This window comes from Rhinolophus hipposideros (assembly GCF_964194185.1).
Source record: "Rhinolophus hipposideros genome assembly, chromosome: 3".
Classification (NCBI taxonomy): Eukaryota; Metazoa; Chordata; class Mammalia; order Chiroptera; family Rhinolophidae; genus Rhinolophus; species Rhinolophus hipposideros.
In genome coordinates, this window is record NC_138049.1 from 76,703,857 (window position 1) to 76,720,498 (window position 16,642).

General features: G+C 36.9%; 1 protein-coding gene across 2 annotated transcripts in view; it reads right to left on the minus strand.

The window, feature by feature from the left end:
• COL19A1 (collagen type XIX alpha 1 chain) overlaps positions 1-16,642 on the minus strand; it is a 313,696-nt gene that overhangs the window by 31,079 nt on the left and 265,975 nt on the right. For both annotated transcript variants that reach the window (XM_081044396.1, XM_081044397.1), the window contains exons 35-42: positions 15,808-15,861; positions 14,348-14,401; positions 12,053-12,097; positions 9,987-10,037; positions 9,858-9,902; positions 9,383-9,409; positions 6,123-6,176; positions 1,457-1,501 (exon numbers count right to left, since the gene is read on the minus strand). In XM_081044396.1, the coding sequence (XP_080900522.1) occupies positions 1,457-1,501; positions 6,123-6,176; positions 9,383-9,409; positions 9,858-9,902; positions 9,987-10,037; positions 12,053-12,097; positions 14,348-14,401; positions 15,808-15,861 (375 nt within the window). The remainder of the gene's footprint in view (positions 1-1,456; positions 1,502-6,122; positions 6,177-9,382; positions 9,410-9,857; positions 9,903-9,986; positions 10,038-12,052; positions 12,098-14,347; positions 14,402-15,807; positions 15,862-16,642) is intronic.

Consider the following 16,642-nt stretch of genomic DNA (forward strand, 5'->3'; position numbering starts at 1 on the left):
GATAAGAAAACTTCATTTTACCTCTTAGGTCAATCATGCTGCAGCTTTTCAAAAATGTCTTTGGAATTCTTCATTTGAGTCACCTTTCAAGCCTGTCACTCATCTTTTAAATACTTTCAATGGTTGCCAGTATTTTTTCTCTGAAGATAGACTTAATTTATTGTAATAGCCCAAAGTAATTTGTAGTCACACCTGGGTGAATACAGTAGGGCATTAGCTTCATTATACCATTTGGAAACAAAAGCAGGGTGTGAATGAATAGAAGGGGACAGCTTGTAAGGGGCCTGGGGCAATTCTGGAAACAAGAGTTCCAAATATGTTGCTAGGAATGGTAGTGGGGGCCAGGGAAGAGAGACGGAATGAGATTCAGTGGGAGCCCACTTTCAAGAAGAATACTCTCTTGTATAAAAAATTTGGAAGTGCTTGCTAAAGAAAATATTTTCATGTTACTTTTCAATCATACTGATATTTTAACTTGATCTAGAACAAGTAAGTAAGGGATGTCATCTTCTGCAAAGAATGGTTTTCTGTGGACTATGGATGGGTTTTCATTTTGCTATTAGATTTAACAACTAAATAGAGTGGCTGCTGGCCTTTTTAAGGGATACCGGTGGTGGTAGGTGGTGATGAATGGCAGTGGGTGGTGGCAGGTGGTTCTGGGTGGTGCTGGGTATCAGATGTCAATGGGTAGTGGTGGGACCCTACTTATCTCTCATGTTTAAGCACATGGTTTCCATTGACTTTCTTACCCTGGGTCTACCCTGCAGGGGCACCTGGCAAGAGGATAAATCGGATCTTACTCATAAAGTATGACCACAAAATTTAATTAGAGCATCATGAATGAAGATCAGAATGATCCCTAGGGCTCAGAGAAATGATTTCAACCTTTCCTGGAGCACTTACTATTCATCTGAAAAGACCTTGATGAGATTAAAACATTTGACACCAGAAAGCAACAAAAATGATTGAGAGGATTGAAGGGCTAATTTATGAGGAAATATTAGCAGCAATAAAGCTCTGCTAACACCGGGCTGAGGGAAAACTCAGGCAGATTAGAGTTTAATACGAAAAACCTGAAGTACATGCCTGAGGATGAGAACTTTACCTTTTGAGGAACAACAAGCCTTGATATGTGACAAGAATAAAGGACCAAAACAAGCTTCTCAAAGCTGTGCTTATGTATTAATGTATCATCACAGGTCATGGGGCACCCCCCTAACCCCCCCTTAAATGAGTGTGGAAAAAAAATACAAAAATGAATTTAAAGGTGAAAATAAAAATGGAGTAATCTTGAGGTGGGAGAGGGACAGGTGGTTTTGTTTTTAACCTGCAGTTTTCAGGAAGCTGATGTCATAGGAGTGTGGTATGCTCCCCAGCCCTTCGTGATGCCCAGGTGTAGGTTTACTGTGGCGACAGTTATTTACCTTTGAAAATAATGTGTGATAATTTGACTCACCGATATGCCGACTATTCCTGGCGGACCTGCTGGGCCTCGATCTCCCTGTTGGGATTTTTAAAAAAAATTGGTATTTATAAAAATCTTTACCTATAAAATTAATGGTCAAATGATCATTTGGATTTGGTACAGTTTTTCTTTGGAATTGATAAACATTATCAATATCAGTTGGTGTGAAGCTAGAGGGTAATGGAAAAATAAAATGGGTCGCCAACTGAACCTGTTAAGCTTTCTTTTTTTCATAAAACTAAAATAAATTATCTTAATGAAAACAAGCATTCATGTTATCATTTGTGAACTATTTTTAACAGGACTCTCTCTATACTTACAGCTAAAATTAGTCAATATTTTTAATCCAGATTTTCTAAAGAAATTGAATACTTAAAAGAGTAAGCATATTGAATTCTACTTAAAAGCTTTTCTTATACTTGACTCCTTGGACGTAGGGTTAGAATAAATATATTTAGGACCAGGGATTTTGTAGTTCACCTCTTTAGACCAACTGAAGATCTTGATTTGCTCTGAACAGCAGAGTGACTCAGCATTTTTTCCAAAGGCAATGTACTATTTTAGATAAAGCTGACAATGCTAACAATACTACTGATTATATATGGGATAATAATAAAATGGCAATTTTTGTTGAGTAGAATGTACATTTAAAAACTTAATAAACTCCTTCAGGGAAATAAAAGAAGACATGATTAGATGGAGAGATATATTTTGTTCTTGGAGGGTAAGACATATTGTAAAGGTGGCAGTGCTACCCAAACTAATTTATAAATTGAACGCAATTCTTACAAAATTGAAGCTTGGTCAAATGATACTAAAGTCCACTAGGGAATAATAAGTAGATGAGAGGATAAAAGAAAAAAAAATAAAACGATAAAATTAGCCAAACCAATATTTAAACATATAACAAAACTATAACAATTAAATAATGGAATATTGGCATAGGTTAAGCACTGTATCAATGCAATATTACAGAAACCTTAGAAATAGGCCAACATTTATATTAGGATTTTAGTAAAAAAAAGGGGGAGAATGTATTATTCAACAAATAGTGCTAATAATTGAATAATTTCTTTTACAGAAGGTTGATTCTTCTCTTTATATTATAATAAAAGAATAAATTAATATGAAGTATAAAAGGACAAGAAGAAAATATAAATGACTGTCTGGTTTTGGTTGAGAATAAGAAGAAAAGACATTCAGGGCATAAAAGAAAAACAAGAAATCATAAAGGAAAATTGTTTTATAATTTGACTACATAAAAGTTGTATTTACATATACAGTAAGATTATGCACAAAAGTGAAAGGCAGAGACCAACTAGGATAACAACTCCAAAATATAAGATAGAAGTAATATCTTTAATATATAAAGCATAGCTAGAGTCAAATAGAAAAAGAACTAATAGAAAAATGGGCAAATGATGTAAACTGGTGATTCTTGTCAGTTTCATTCTGCTCTTTTTAAATTAGGGGATTTTTACTCTTGAACAAATGAATATACTGGAACTTTTCATTCAATGGAAACATTTGCATATCTGATAAAGGTTAATGTTAAGAGAATTTCTCTCTGACAATATGGTCCTTCCAACTTTCAGATCTTTGAGTTCTTTGAACCACTCTCCTCTAATGATCTGGCTTCTTATTCCACGGTGATACCTGTCACCTTGTCAATAGCAATGACTGCATTCCCTCTATAATCTCTATTACATGCATTCAAACCTTGGACCACCATCTCCCATCGTTATAATCTACTCCCTTGAGTACTTGAACCCCTAAAACATTTGATGCCACAAAGACCTCTAATCCATTGATGGTACAAAGTTTTCATTATCTTTCACTCCCTGGATGGCCCCTCTTCCTTATTTATTTAGTTTAAATTCCATGGTTACTGGTTACAATCACTCCCTATGTATTCTGTGAATTCTTTTGACCCACTGTTGTTTCTAGTACTCGCTTGTCAAAACTGGAACCTTGTTTAATCACAACTCCCCTGCTATTTTGTACCTTTACCTGAGTGTCTGTACGTGGTGGAGAAGTGCACATAATCATGCTAACTAGTCTCACTTCAGCTCATGACCATAAACATCAAGGGGGCCCCTAAGGCTGCCCAGCCACCACACTCTGTGGACACTGGTCTCCCTTCTCCTAGAAGATCTCCTTAAACCTCCGAGCTCTTCTCCCTACCTCACTCTCAGATAATGACCCTGCTTCCTTCATCTTATAAAATTTAACCAACCAAAAAAGAACTTCTATAGACTCCAACATATTCATCGTCCCACGTATCAGAATCTGAACCTCTATGCTCTGTTTTCCCACTTGTTACCTAACTTAGTATCTAACAAGTGGGAAAACAGAGCATAGGGGTACAGATTCTGATATGAATCTATAGATGAACTATCCAGGCTCCTGTCTGAAGCCAAACCCTCCATTTATGCATTAGGTCTCCTTCCCTCTTAGCTATGCAGGGACAGTGTTCTAGCAATTCTTCCCTTTCCTCCCATATCATTACCTACTCCCTCCCCCCTTTTCTATGGGATCATCCTTTTAACATAGAAATTATTCTGGTATTTCTATGTTCTCAAAATCCATTTTATAAAACCTTGCCATACTTCCTCCAGCAGCCAATGGCCCATTCCTTTGCTTTCCTTTGCATCAAAACTCCTGGAGCATACAGTTTATACCGTATTTGCTCTCTCTAGTTCTTTCTTTCTCATTCTCTCTTAAACCCATTCAAGTCCAATGGTTGCTCCTACCAATATAGTGACTTAGTAATAATTACCATAGTGATACATGACCTCTGTAGTGCTAAATCCAATGGTCAATATTTGATCATTGTACTTGACCCCATCCTCAATATACTTGACCTATTTTCAGTATTTAGAAAGGTGATCAGTTTCTTCTCCTTGATACATTATCTGCACTTGGTTTCCAGAACACCAAATTATCGTTCTACCTCCTTAGTCACTTCACCTTGCTGATCTCTTCCTGATCTCAACACTGGAGGGCTCAGGGCTCAGTCCTTGATCCTCTCCCCTTTATAAATAGTCTGTTGTCATTCCTTTGGTGATCTTATCCAGGCTGCTGACTTTAAGATAGCAACTATATGCTTAGGACAACCAAATTTATATCTCTATTGAGACTTCTTTTTCAAACTCCATACTTTTACATCATACGGCCTACTTAATACCTCCACTTTGCTGTCTAAACAGATACTTCCAAATTTGGCCTCATGTCCAAAACTAAACTCTTCATCATCCTCACTCTTTCTAAATTGGTTCTGCCTATAGCTTTCCTCATTTCAGTTGTTGACTACCCCGTCATGCCAGTTGCTCAGGTCAAAAAACTTGAGTTACCTTTGACTTTTTTTCTTCCATATCCACATCCAATTAATCAGAAAATCCTGCTGCCTCTGCCATCACAACACATCCCGAATCCAGCCACTTCTTTCACCTCCACCATTTCACCTCTGATCTTAGCCAACACCTCTCCCCCCGATACGGAAATAGGGAAGAGTCTTCTAACTATCTTCCCTGCTTCCACCCTTGCTCTCTCGCAGCAGACCCTGTCACATTTCTACTCAGAAACCACCACTGGTTCCGTATTTTACTCAGAGTAAAAGATGAAGTCCTTACAATGGCCAATAAGCCTGTTTATTAGTGTTTCTCAAACTACCTGTGGTGAAGGAGCAGTTTACTTATTTATATTCTAAGACGTCATGAACCAAGATGAGTCTACTGATTATATGTTTGGTTATGGCAAAGTCAAACTGCCAGATTAGTTTTTAAATGCTTACTCTCAATCTCTGTACTTACCTTGCCACAGAACTAACCGGTAACAGAGTTTGCAGACTGGCACTGGTCCGCTATTGGCCACCCTTTGAGTAGCATTGCTCTGCATGATTCTGTGATGGCGATCTTCCTCACCTCCACCCCTGCCTCTCTGACTTCATCTCCCACCACGCATCTTTCATTCACTCTCTGGATTTCCTAGGATTTAGCAGGAATGCTCACGTCTCAGGGCATTTAGACCTGCTGTTTCCTTTTCTGAAAAATTGTACATATTTAACATGTACAATGTGATGCTTTGATATATGTATATGTTGTGAAATAATCACCCAAATCAAGGTAACTAACATATCCATCACCTCACATAGCCACTACTGTGTGTGTGTGTGTGGTGAGAATATTTAGCAAATTTCAAGTATACAGTGCAGTATTGTTACCTATCATCATCATGTTATATATACATCAGATCTCTAGAACTTACTCATCTTGTCTGGAATATTCTTCCTTCAGACTTGCGGAAAGACTGGGCTAACTCCCCCTCCTCTCTTTTGTCCTTGCTCAGCTCTTGCCTTCTCAGACCACCCTATTTAAAAATCACCACGCTCCCTTCAGCACTTGTGATGCCTTTTAACCTGCTCTACTTTTTCTTTCCTTACATAGAACTTAGAACAATATTACTTAGTTATTTGTGTTTATTCATTTAGTTTCTATAGTCTCTTCTTGTAATATAAGTTCCATGAAGGCAGAGATTTTTATCTGTTTTGTTCCCTCATGTATTTCCAAACCTTACACAGTTCCTGGTGTAACAGTAGGTGCTCAGTAAAAGTTTTGAATGTTGAATCAATGGATGCATTTCTAATTCCTGTACTTACCTTTATACCTGGAAATCCTTCTAGTCCTGGCAACCCCATGGCACCAGGTTCTCCCTGTTAAATACGAACATAAGAAATACAGTGGAAGTGATCAAATGTTTTTAAGCATTGGTTTCAAAACTAAAGATATTTTTTTGCCTAAAAACAATATCCCCTCAAACATTGGTAATATAGGAAGTAAATGGTATGCTCTGTTTTCAAGCATCTGGTGTTTGAAAATAGTTTGAGAAAAAAGCTATTTCCTGGAGAAGCACGAGTCTATTTTCTGATTAATTGTTTTTGTGATTAAGAATCTAATCAGAAGGAATCCCTCTCGTCAGTGATAACTACAATTGTAATAAGAATTAGAAGGAAAAGCTCGGCCTTAATAAAGTTTGTCAATTTGTGAGGTACCTGGGGCTACTAAATTACCAGAGGATGAGACTAAACTCTTTAAGAGATGAAGATGGAGCTCTCAAAGCAGAGCTTATCATCCTTCAATATTCTCTGTAGCTGGACATAAATTGTGAACACTTCAGAGGATGACCCCAGGAGCAGCATCTCCAATGATTTTAAAAGTTACTGATAGGGTGACTGATTTGCTAAGTGGTTAAAGCATGGTGCTCATAACACCAAGGTTGCCAGTTCAAGTCCCACATGGGTAAGTGAGCTGCGCCCTCCACAACTACATTGAAAAAACGACTTGACATCCTGGAAAAACATACTGTTCCCCAATATTCCCCAATTAAAAAAAAGCATACTGACTTACTCATAAAGCTGATAGGTCACTGAGAGAACATGGGTAAGCATTTCCATTAAAAAAATATTTTAAATATTCTAGCGTGTGGTCTCATGCTAACTGGAGCCTTTAGGTCCTCTACAACATATTTGGAAAACAGACTGAGGGGAGTTGCTAACTTTGAACAAATAAACATTAAGGCTTTTAAACCAAGAAAGAGAAAGTGGGTAGCATATGGCTTGATCATTTTTATGCTTCAGAGATCTTTTTAAATGTCCACGAATATGTAACCTGTCAATCAAAAACAAACAAGAATGACGTTCAGATTCTGTTCTACATAAAGCTCTGTGAAAGAGTCCCTGGGTTACTGACAAAGGAAATAAGCTCTTTGGTTCTCTCTATTTACATTTCCAGCAATCCTTAGGATAGGTAGAGCTGTTCTGCCAATGAATATTTGTTTGAAAGTAGTTGATCACTAAATATTTAATGGAAAACCACTTATACATTAAATACCAAATGAATGAAATGGAGCCCCTCAAAAGATAATAAATTCAGTTAAGGATAATTTTCATCTATAAAGGTTTACCGAGCAGATTAGAAACAGTGGTGCAGATCTAGCTTCATGGGATTTGAAGGATGCTTGAAATCCACCTCCATCCACCTCTACATTACTTCTCCATTTTTCTACTCTGTGACCTAAAACGCTACAATTCCTGTTTATTTCTATGGTGTAAGGTATTATTTCTCCATATTGGGCAACTGGTGGGAAATGAAAGAAGTTGCATGGTAGTGCTGACACAGAACCCAAAAGAATAATTTCCAAGTTCTATCTAAGATAAACCTGAAGGTTTAGACAGTATTTTATTTCATAATTTCACATTTCTGGTTTTGTGCTTCACTCACTTACTTCACATCTGTAAAAAGAAGGAACATCCTTCAATTAGTCTTTATTCTTTATCCTTTGTTGAAACTAAGAAATTTGAAGCTTACTTTCTTCAAATTCTGCTCAAATATGTCTACGTTTTTCCTGCCACCCACTTTCCAATCCAAGTGAATTATAATGTATCCTTTATTATAATGCTTTTTAAAAAGCTTTTAATCTTAATCTGCAGTTATTCATGACAAAACTTGAATGTTCCAGAAAAGCTAGTGAGAAGTCTAGGTGGCCTTAGATCATTCAGAGGGGATGTTTTTTGTGTGTGTGAGTATGAGAAGGAAAGACCAGAAGGAAATTTTTATGAACCAGGTGAAAGAAAATTAAAATTAAAATTAAAGATATTGTTGGTTAAAGGATAGATAATGTTACATATAAAGCACAAGCAGAGTGACTATCAAAACAAAGGACACTTTTCAATGACATGTTTGAGGTTTGAAAAATGCTACTAACTGGTTGAAATCACGCTTTCAGAGGAAAACAAATTGGCTTTTAATATATATTGCCCCATAACAAAAAACAAAAAACAAGCTCTTTAATTTACCTCTTTTGAAAATTTATTTAGATGTGAAAATATTACTTTTTATAGCTTATTCTTTTGCGTGTTTAAAACGTATTCATGGTGATGGAAGGAGAACTGACTCTGGGTGGTGAACACACAATGTGATTTATAGATGATGTAATACAGAATTGTACACGTGAAATCTATGTAACTTTACTAACAATTGTCACCCCAATAAACTTTAATTAAAAAAACAAAACAAAAAGAAAGGTATTCATCTAGTTTTACCAAACTGTAATGTACTGTAATGATGGGCCTTAAATTTTTTCACATGGCAATCCAAAGTGGTATGCAAGTTTATTTGCTTCTTCGGTTTTAGGTACATCTGAGTTTCAAATATATATCCAAAAGTTAAAAGGATATACAAATGAAATATGAAGGATGGGACACATGCTTAAAAGGACATGGCAGGAAAAACTGCCCAGGCATAAACGGAATCTAATTGAATTTGTGAGAACTGTCACAGTGATGTTCCATGGTTGAGAAGGGTGCTGGAGAACAATTATCATACTTTGGGTACCCAAGGACACAATCTCTTTTGGTGCTGAGTGTTAACTTCCTGAAACATTACTCCTAATAAGCGGGTTTATAACAGCAAACCACATCTCCTACAGACATTCAAAACAAACAAGCAGTCCCTTTTTGTTGTTGTTGTTGAGGAGATGGCACACATTTTAAGGAATGTCTTTATGTATTTTTCTTCCACAATCTACTTAACATTGAATCAATCATCAAAGTTGTTCTATTAGAAGAAAGTGTCCCATTTATCAGGAGCTTTCTATGTGTCTTCCTCCATCACAGGGTGGTTTTTAAAGCACACTAATGAAAGAGACAAATGTCAAGGGCAGTGACAACATCAGCAATGACGCATCTTAAAAATGAAGAGCACACTGCTGACGCTTCCTCAGGGATCTGCCTGCTGCTTCCAAAATGTTAATGGATGAACACTGAAGATGGCAGGGCATCTTTGCCTGACGCTCTTCTCTCAAACTTTAATCAAAACTTATTTTCTAAATGACATAATACATGGCAATGAATATACATACCACTGAGCCAGGGTCGCCTTTTGGGCCCTATAAGAAAAGAAAGGGAAGTCGTTATTAAAATAATGACTGAAGCAAAATTACAGAAGATGAAGCATATTGGTCCAATTTGTTTTAATACATATAAACATGTTGCCAAATTTTGTTTTGCTACAGTTTGGATTTGAAGAATAAGATGAAGAAACATAACTTGATGGAACTCCCATGGCAGTGATGCTTGGACATTAATTTAGTTCTTCGATTTTCAATGCAAAAAGTGACACTTCTATGCACACTGCTATTTTTCATTATTTTGGCTGTGCACATTTTCCCAATTTTATTATAACTGGTTTCATTTATTTACTCCTGCATAACATTTTGGTTATAGTTGTAACATGTATTTTTCAGTGAACTTGGGAGTTTTATTTGTTTGTCTTGTTTTGTTTAAATTGTGGCTATTTCGACAAAATATGCTTTGCTGATAAACAACTGTACTCACAGGGGGGCCGGGGGGCCCTGGGTAACTGGGAACATTCACACCTCCCTTCAAAAAAAGAGACAAAGATGAGAAGAATTTATATTAATTCATAACTGGAAAACGATTTTACATAATTATAAAAGTAAATACCTGGAGTTTATATAAACTGCTCATTCCGTTTCCTTCAGTGAATGGTAAACCCTTAAGAAAGAAATGAGATATAGAATTAGTCTCTTAATGGTTAGCATCTCTACCTTTTATCTTTCTACCAAAAGATATTTCTCCTATTCTATTTCAGAAAGTGAGTTTAATACTATAAGTAAAACAATTCGATGTTTCTATTTTGGGCTTTTCAAAAGCAGATATAGAGGAAAAAATGAAAAGGAGTGGAGGGGACCACACCTGGAGCACCGAGACACTTTCGGTGGGGGTGTGATTAATGTGCAGGTTTCACAGATGAGGCACTAATGTATTCAGAGGCAAATATTATTTGTGCATTAAAATTCAGTTTCTGAATGGCCAATTTATGCTAACTGTTTCCAGCCCGCTGACCTGCGGGCTATAATGTGGTATTGCTGATGAAGAGGTGAACAGGGAACGATTTGGTTGCTGAAAAGTAATTTTTTCCCAGTCTCTTCATACTAAATAGAAAATTAAGGTTAAATGGAGGAGATGATGTTACTTACAACCCTATGTGGATGTTTCTACAAAAACATATTCTTTAGAACAATAGGGAACAAGAACTTCCTAATAAAATTGACCCATGAATGGAAAGTCTTGGAGCAACTAACACATAAAGATAACTATTTGAGAGTCTTTAAAAAATCATGCATTTTGGCATTCAGGAAAAACTAGCATATGAAAATTTCAGTTAGGATCTTTTAACATTTTAAGTTTTTTAAAATTCCCATGGAGTCAATAATCTACATTGTCCTTTTTATGATTTCTATATTTCAGGTGCAAAACTGAAGAAGATATCATTTTACCGTTTTTGGATAATGGCAGTCAGTGGTGCTCAAGTGAACACGACTGGCATGCATCTTCGAAACACCAGTGATGGAAGAAAAAACTGATCCATTCATGTATTCCTTTATTATTTCACTCATTTGACAATTGTTGAATGTCTGCTGTATTTTAGTGTGCAAAGTCCTGGAGAGATGAAGTATAATTTTGTCTGAGATTCCCCCTCCTCAAAAGGGAGAGGTTTCCCCTAAAAAGACAAATTTTAATCTGTCTTGAAGAATACATTGTTTGGGAGAATTCAGGGGGAAGAGAAAGATTTCTTAAGCCCATTGTAAAATAGAGGAACCTTTCGTGTGTTATTTTGAGTTTGTGTGTCATATTTGACCACTGGGGAGGAGTACATTTTAGGATTTGAGCCCCAAATTCTTTCTGCCCTGCTTCCTAGTCAAGTGAAAGGTAAGTAAACAAAAGGAAGAACAGGTTTAGGAAAACAGGTGCAAATCTCTTTATTTACGTGTGCAAAGCCTGTATTTGCATGCAGACTAATAACGTATCTTTGTTGTTTTCAGAAAGCAACAGATGAATTCCTCCCGTTCTCCGGTGAGATTGGCTTCTTAAACTATCCCTATGAGGAAGGGTGGAAAAGAACATTTGTCTGCTGCAATTTGAGCATGGCCCCACATGAGGGCAGACTTGCTCCAGAGAGAGGTACCTCCTCTCTCCACAGCCTCCCTGACAAAATGCACATCTGTCTCCATCATGAGCATAAAAACATCGATGTCTCTTGTACATTTTATTCACTAGATGCTATATAAATAGAATTTCCTTGCATCTCAGATATCATGGATGGTAATGAACACGTATAGCATAATACTAAATTTTGGACCAACTCACACTGTTGGAAGGGATTTCTTTTTAAAGCCTATCTGTTTTTGGTGAATGAGGATCACTGAGGTTTAATGACTTTTCCAGGGTCCCCAGGCAAGAAGTGGAGAGTCAGGGCACATACCCAGGTATGAATCCACAGTATGCAATTATGAATCCGCAGTATGCCAATCTGAGCACTTCACCTTGGAACTGAGCCAAAGGGGCGACATCAGGTTTTCCCAAAGCTACATTGGCTAACATTTATATTTACACATAAAAATCAGATGACTTTTATCCTTGAGAACATCAAAATGTGGTTTGACCTCTGGGACATAAAAGTCTTAAGTAGACACAGGAATTTAAGTTTTAAACCTGAAACAACTCACAGGCGGGCCAGGTGGTCCGGGTCTCCCAGGGGATCCCTCATTGCCCTGCAAAGGATATTTAGACCAAAATCAATGGCTTAGACATTTCAACCCCAGGTTTATATACCAGATTACACTTGCTCAGAGAGCCATATTGTGAAATCAATATGGCTTGTTGTTTTGTGTCTGCCTTGCAAAGTCTTATTCAGCTTGGATTTTCTCTTTCACCTGGGGAAATACATTTCTAGACCACAGGAAGGAAAGGTAAATGCCTTTTCCCACACGCATTCAAATTCTTACTGTGGGATCCCCTGGGATGAAGCTTATTTTTAGATGGAGCCAGACAACCTAGGTAATCATGTCCTGGACTTTTAGTGCAGCTGGGAGCACCCAGCCCATGTGGGGGTGCTGAGCAGAGTTCCTGCAAGCAGGGGACGGGCTATGAGGAAATGTGGCTCTTTGGGTCAGCCCCTCACTTTAGCCTCACCTACACCTTCACCTTTTGGGAATCAGAGGGGCCATCTACATAATATGATCAATGTAGAATATCACCATCTGTTTTGTGGCTGCAGGTGGAGAAACATCTTTCACTTCTTAAGTTAATGTTAGATGTTATAACCAAGTCAGTCACGTCCCACTGAACAGAAGTCACTGTGGTAACAATACCGCTTAAGGAAAATGTTCTATACAATTTAAACAGCCTCAGACATTCGGCGTACAGTAGAAGGAGACTGAAAACAGAATTTGTGAAAAAATGAATTCAAGTTGAAACTTGAAAAATGGATTTCACTTTTATTTTTACAAAACATAGAACGCTTATTGGTCCATGATAAGCAGAGGTATTAGAATCCCTTTGGTACCTTCCATCAGTTCTTCTTGTAACTTTTCTTTTAGAATTATAGCCTCATAGAATCTCTTAAGTCCCTCAATATCAGGGGCAATGGGAAGAAATGGTTAATTAAAAAATGAATCGAGAGAGAGGATAATTCCTATTTACCACATCCAAAAATTCTGAGGGATTTCAACCCATTTCCATAAATTTTTGAAGGATTTCATTCTAATCTCCCCATTTTTAGTAACAAAAGAATCATAAAATCTTGTTTGTATCTTTATCAATAAAAATAAACTGTAAAGTTTTTCTTGCAATGTGTCTGACTGAGAATGTGTGGCAATGAGTATATTGTATTTTTTCCCAGACTGCTTTGAAGGTGGCTATCTCTCTAAGACATGTCATATTCTGCTGACTGCTGGCAGTGTCCTTCAGAGAATTATGTCATAGTTCTTATGAACCAGGAGAGTACAAAAAAACAAGGAGAAATATGTGCCTATTGAAAAGACTTTTTTTCCTGGCATAATTAAGAGTCATATTTTCATCCTCGATTGTGCCCCAAAGCTCATCTCAGTGTGGAATTCCCATTAACTTCAAAAGCCAAATCTCTGAATAATTCCTATAGAAAACAGAGAAAAAAGGCTAGTGGTGTTGGGCAAGCTTCTTAGAATACTATCAGAATAAAAAATGTGCTGAGACTGTCTAGAATAAGCACATTGTTTCCTTTCAAATTTTTTGGGATTCCTTTGCTCCTTGATGTCATTTTGCCCCATTTTTGGTCATTTCCGGGTGGAAGCCACTTGAGTGCCTCCTATGGACTTTTTTTTTGATTCTTACTTCCCTAATGTGAATAGCTAATCTTATTTCACTCATTTGCTAGCTCTGTCTGGATTCACACTGTGAGGCCAATTTAGATCCTAAATCGGGTAAATTTATGAAACCCTGTCGTCTTCCGGTGTTGCTGGTCCTCCCTTCTGACCACAGCAGCCCATTTGTCCATTCAATTGGACTCCCCAGGAAACTAGCTGTTCTGGTTCCTTAGTGAATTTCCCCTACGGCCCTCAGAGACAGAACTTCCAGATTTCACCAGCAAGCCCTTCTTCTATTGGATTCCTGTTCCTGATGGCCAGCATGCAGTCTGAAGCTCCTGGGATTGGAACTCCCTGATAAAAACCCTCTTATCTGCATCTCTTCAGGAGGCTTCCCCATCCAGTCCTTCCACATAGTTAGATGCTCAGGACACTGAATCCAGCTTGGACTTTTGCTACATGGCACCAGTTTTCTATTCGTCCTTTCCTCTAAGGATGTATTATCTTATTCTATATCCATTCAGACCAATTATTGGTCCTACGTCCTTCCAAGCCCACTACCAGATATCATTCCTACTTTCAGGCTTTGCTTGATTTTATGGATCTCTTTGTAAACAGTCTCACGTTGCCCCTACCCCAAACCCCATTCAAACATGAAGGGAGGCTTCTCCTCTATACCTTGTCACCCTTTGCTCCTGCCGGACCAGGATGCCCAGTTCGTCCCATCAAGCCCTGTGAAACACAAAACTAAGTTTGTTACAAAAACAACAAGTAAGTGGCCAAGGAGTATTGGAAGTTGGTCTAAAACTGATACATTTTGAAGGTCATTTAACCCTAATTAAATCAGTCCCACAAGCTTACATTTCTTCAGGCTGATACAGCAGCTGTATCCTGCTGATAAGCTCTTACAAGGGTAAAATTTGTATTTGTGGTTGCTTTTCACCTTGGCCAACCACATTTAATGACCTTAATTGGAACCTTTTGATACATTTAAGAATTTAGCCTTGCTGTTTAAATGGCAATTTACATAACATTATGCTTTCGTAAGTGTGCTATAATTTTGGTAGTGATCAACATTTTACATACTTCAAGACACGGCAGAATTAACAACGTGCATATTGAGTTATGCGATCTGCATTTTACCAATGGAAAATAAAATTTAATTTCATTCTTTTTTTGAGAATAGTTAACTATAATTTTCATTGTTCCTTTCACAACTCTTTCTCTTAACTTTTAATTTTAGTCTACAGTTTAAAGCCAGGTTTGTTTTACATACCTGTGGTGAAAACATAAATGACAAAATTTTAATTATGGCAAATTCATGATTCAAAACATTAAGGAACATGATTATTTTCCTACTTGTGTGGTAAATACCATCTGCATAGGAACTCTAAGAAGTGAAGAATTGGAGAAGTTAAGACTTCAGTTGGGTTGTTATATTTAGCAAATAAAAATACAATATTTGGGACAAACTTATGCTAAAAAATATTTATTGATATGAAATTCAAATTTAACTGCATGTCCTGCATTTTAACTGGCAACCTTATATTTGAGCTCCACTTTAATGAGACATTGAGTTTAGGAGGTGGGAAAGGAAAAGATATTCTATTTTAGGAAAACCAAAGTATAACTAAAGACACAAAGGGCATGATGTTATGTCTGAAGGGCAGTGAAAAAAAGTGCTGACTAAAGTAGAGGATATTTTAATTCACAGAGAGGAATAAAAATAAGTTGAATCTGATAATCCTTGACCCATTTCCTTCTAAAAAAACATTTTTTTTTAGTTTATGGTACTTAAAAATATAAGGATATAACCATCTAAATATCTCTTCCAAAGGTCAATGCCAAAAAATTATAACTAAAAGTAGAATGTTCTTTTACATCCAACTTCTTTTCAAATAGACTAGCTTAACTAAAGACTGATTTCTAGTCTGGTAGAATTCTCATGATAAATCTCCACAACCCTGAATAACCTTAAGTAATACTAAATCAGAAATGGTTCATGCTACTTTTCTAGGCAACAGCTGGATAATCTACATAGAGGCACAGAAAACAAAAGGCAATGAGAACTACTAACGCACCTTTAATCATCCCAGCAGATAGGGAGTGCGAGCAGAACAGCTTTTGCAAATACTTACAGGGGGTCCAGTCGGGCCTGGAGCACCTGGAACGCCTTGAATTCCTTGAAGACCCTAAAAGACATAGTTCCTACCATAAAATCTGCTATATCATTGAAACAAGGCATTTCAATTAATCAAGTATTTTGACTATCGACAATTAAACATCTATGTTGAATATTCAAAAAACATGACATATGCTGTACTCCAATAGCTATTTTCAAAGAGTAAGGATGGTGAGCTTAAATGCTGCGACATGGAATCTGTAACTAACATCATTTAATGTGTTTGGTGATTCACAGAGCATTTCTGGCTTCGCAGAGCCACCCCACTGACAATAGCATCACTGAGAATCCAGCACTGCTAAACCATGAAAATATAAATTTCAGATTGGCAGAATGCCAACAAAGAAATATATGATTACACTAATGCTTCATTCTGCTAGTGGAAAAATGGAATATGTTTTATGATACAATATTTAGTTTAGCTGGCCAGTTCATTATAAGAAGAAATTTGGCTCATTGGTGAATTTAAATTTGGAACACTTTAATAGCTTAAGCATAAACGTGACTAGATATCCCCTCCCTCACCTCCTTAGTTTTGTAGAATAATGCTAATTATACTGGATGAGGTTTAAGATGTTGACACATTTATATATTCGAGGAAGAATTGGCGAGATTAACTGGTAACTTGAGTAATTAATTTTGTTCTTTACCAAGGTTGCCAACAATAGACTATTAGTTAGATAAGTTACAGAAAATCCATAATATAAAATATTTCACAACTATTAAAATCATGTTTAGGCAAACTATCAGATAACATGGAAAAATAAAAGTTATAAAATGTTACATAGGGT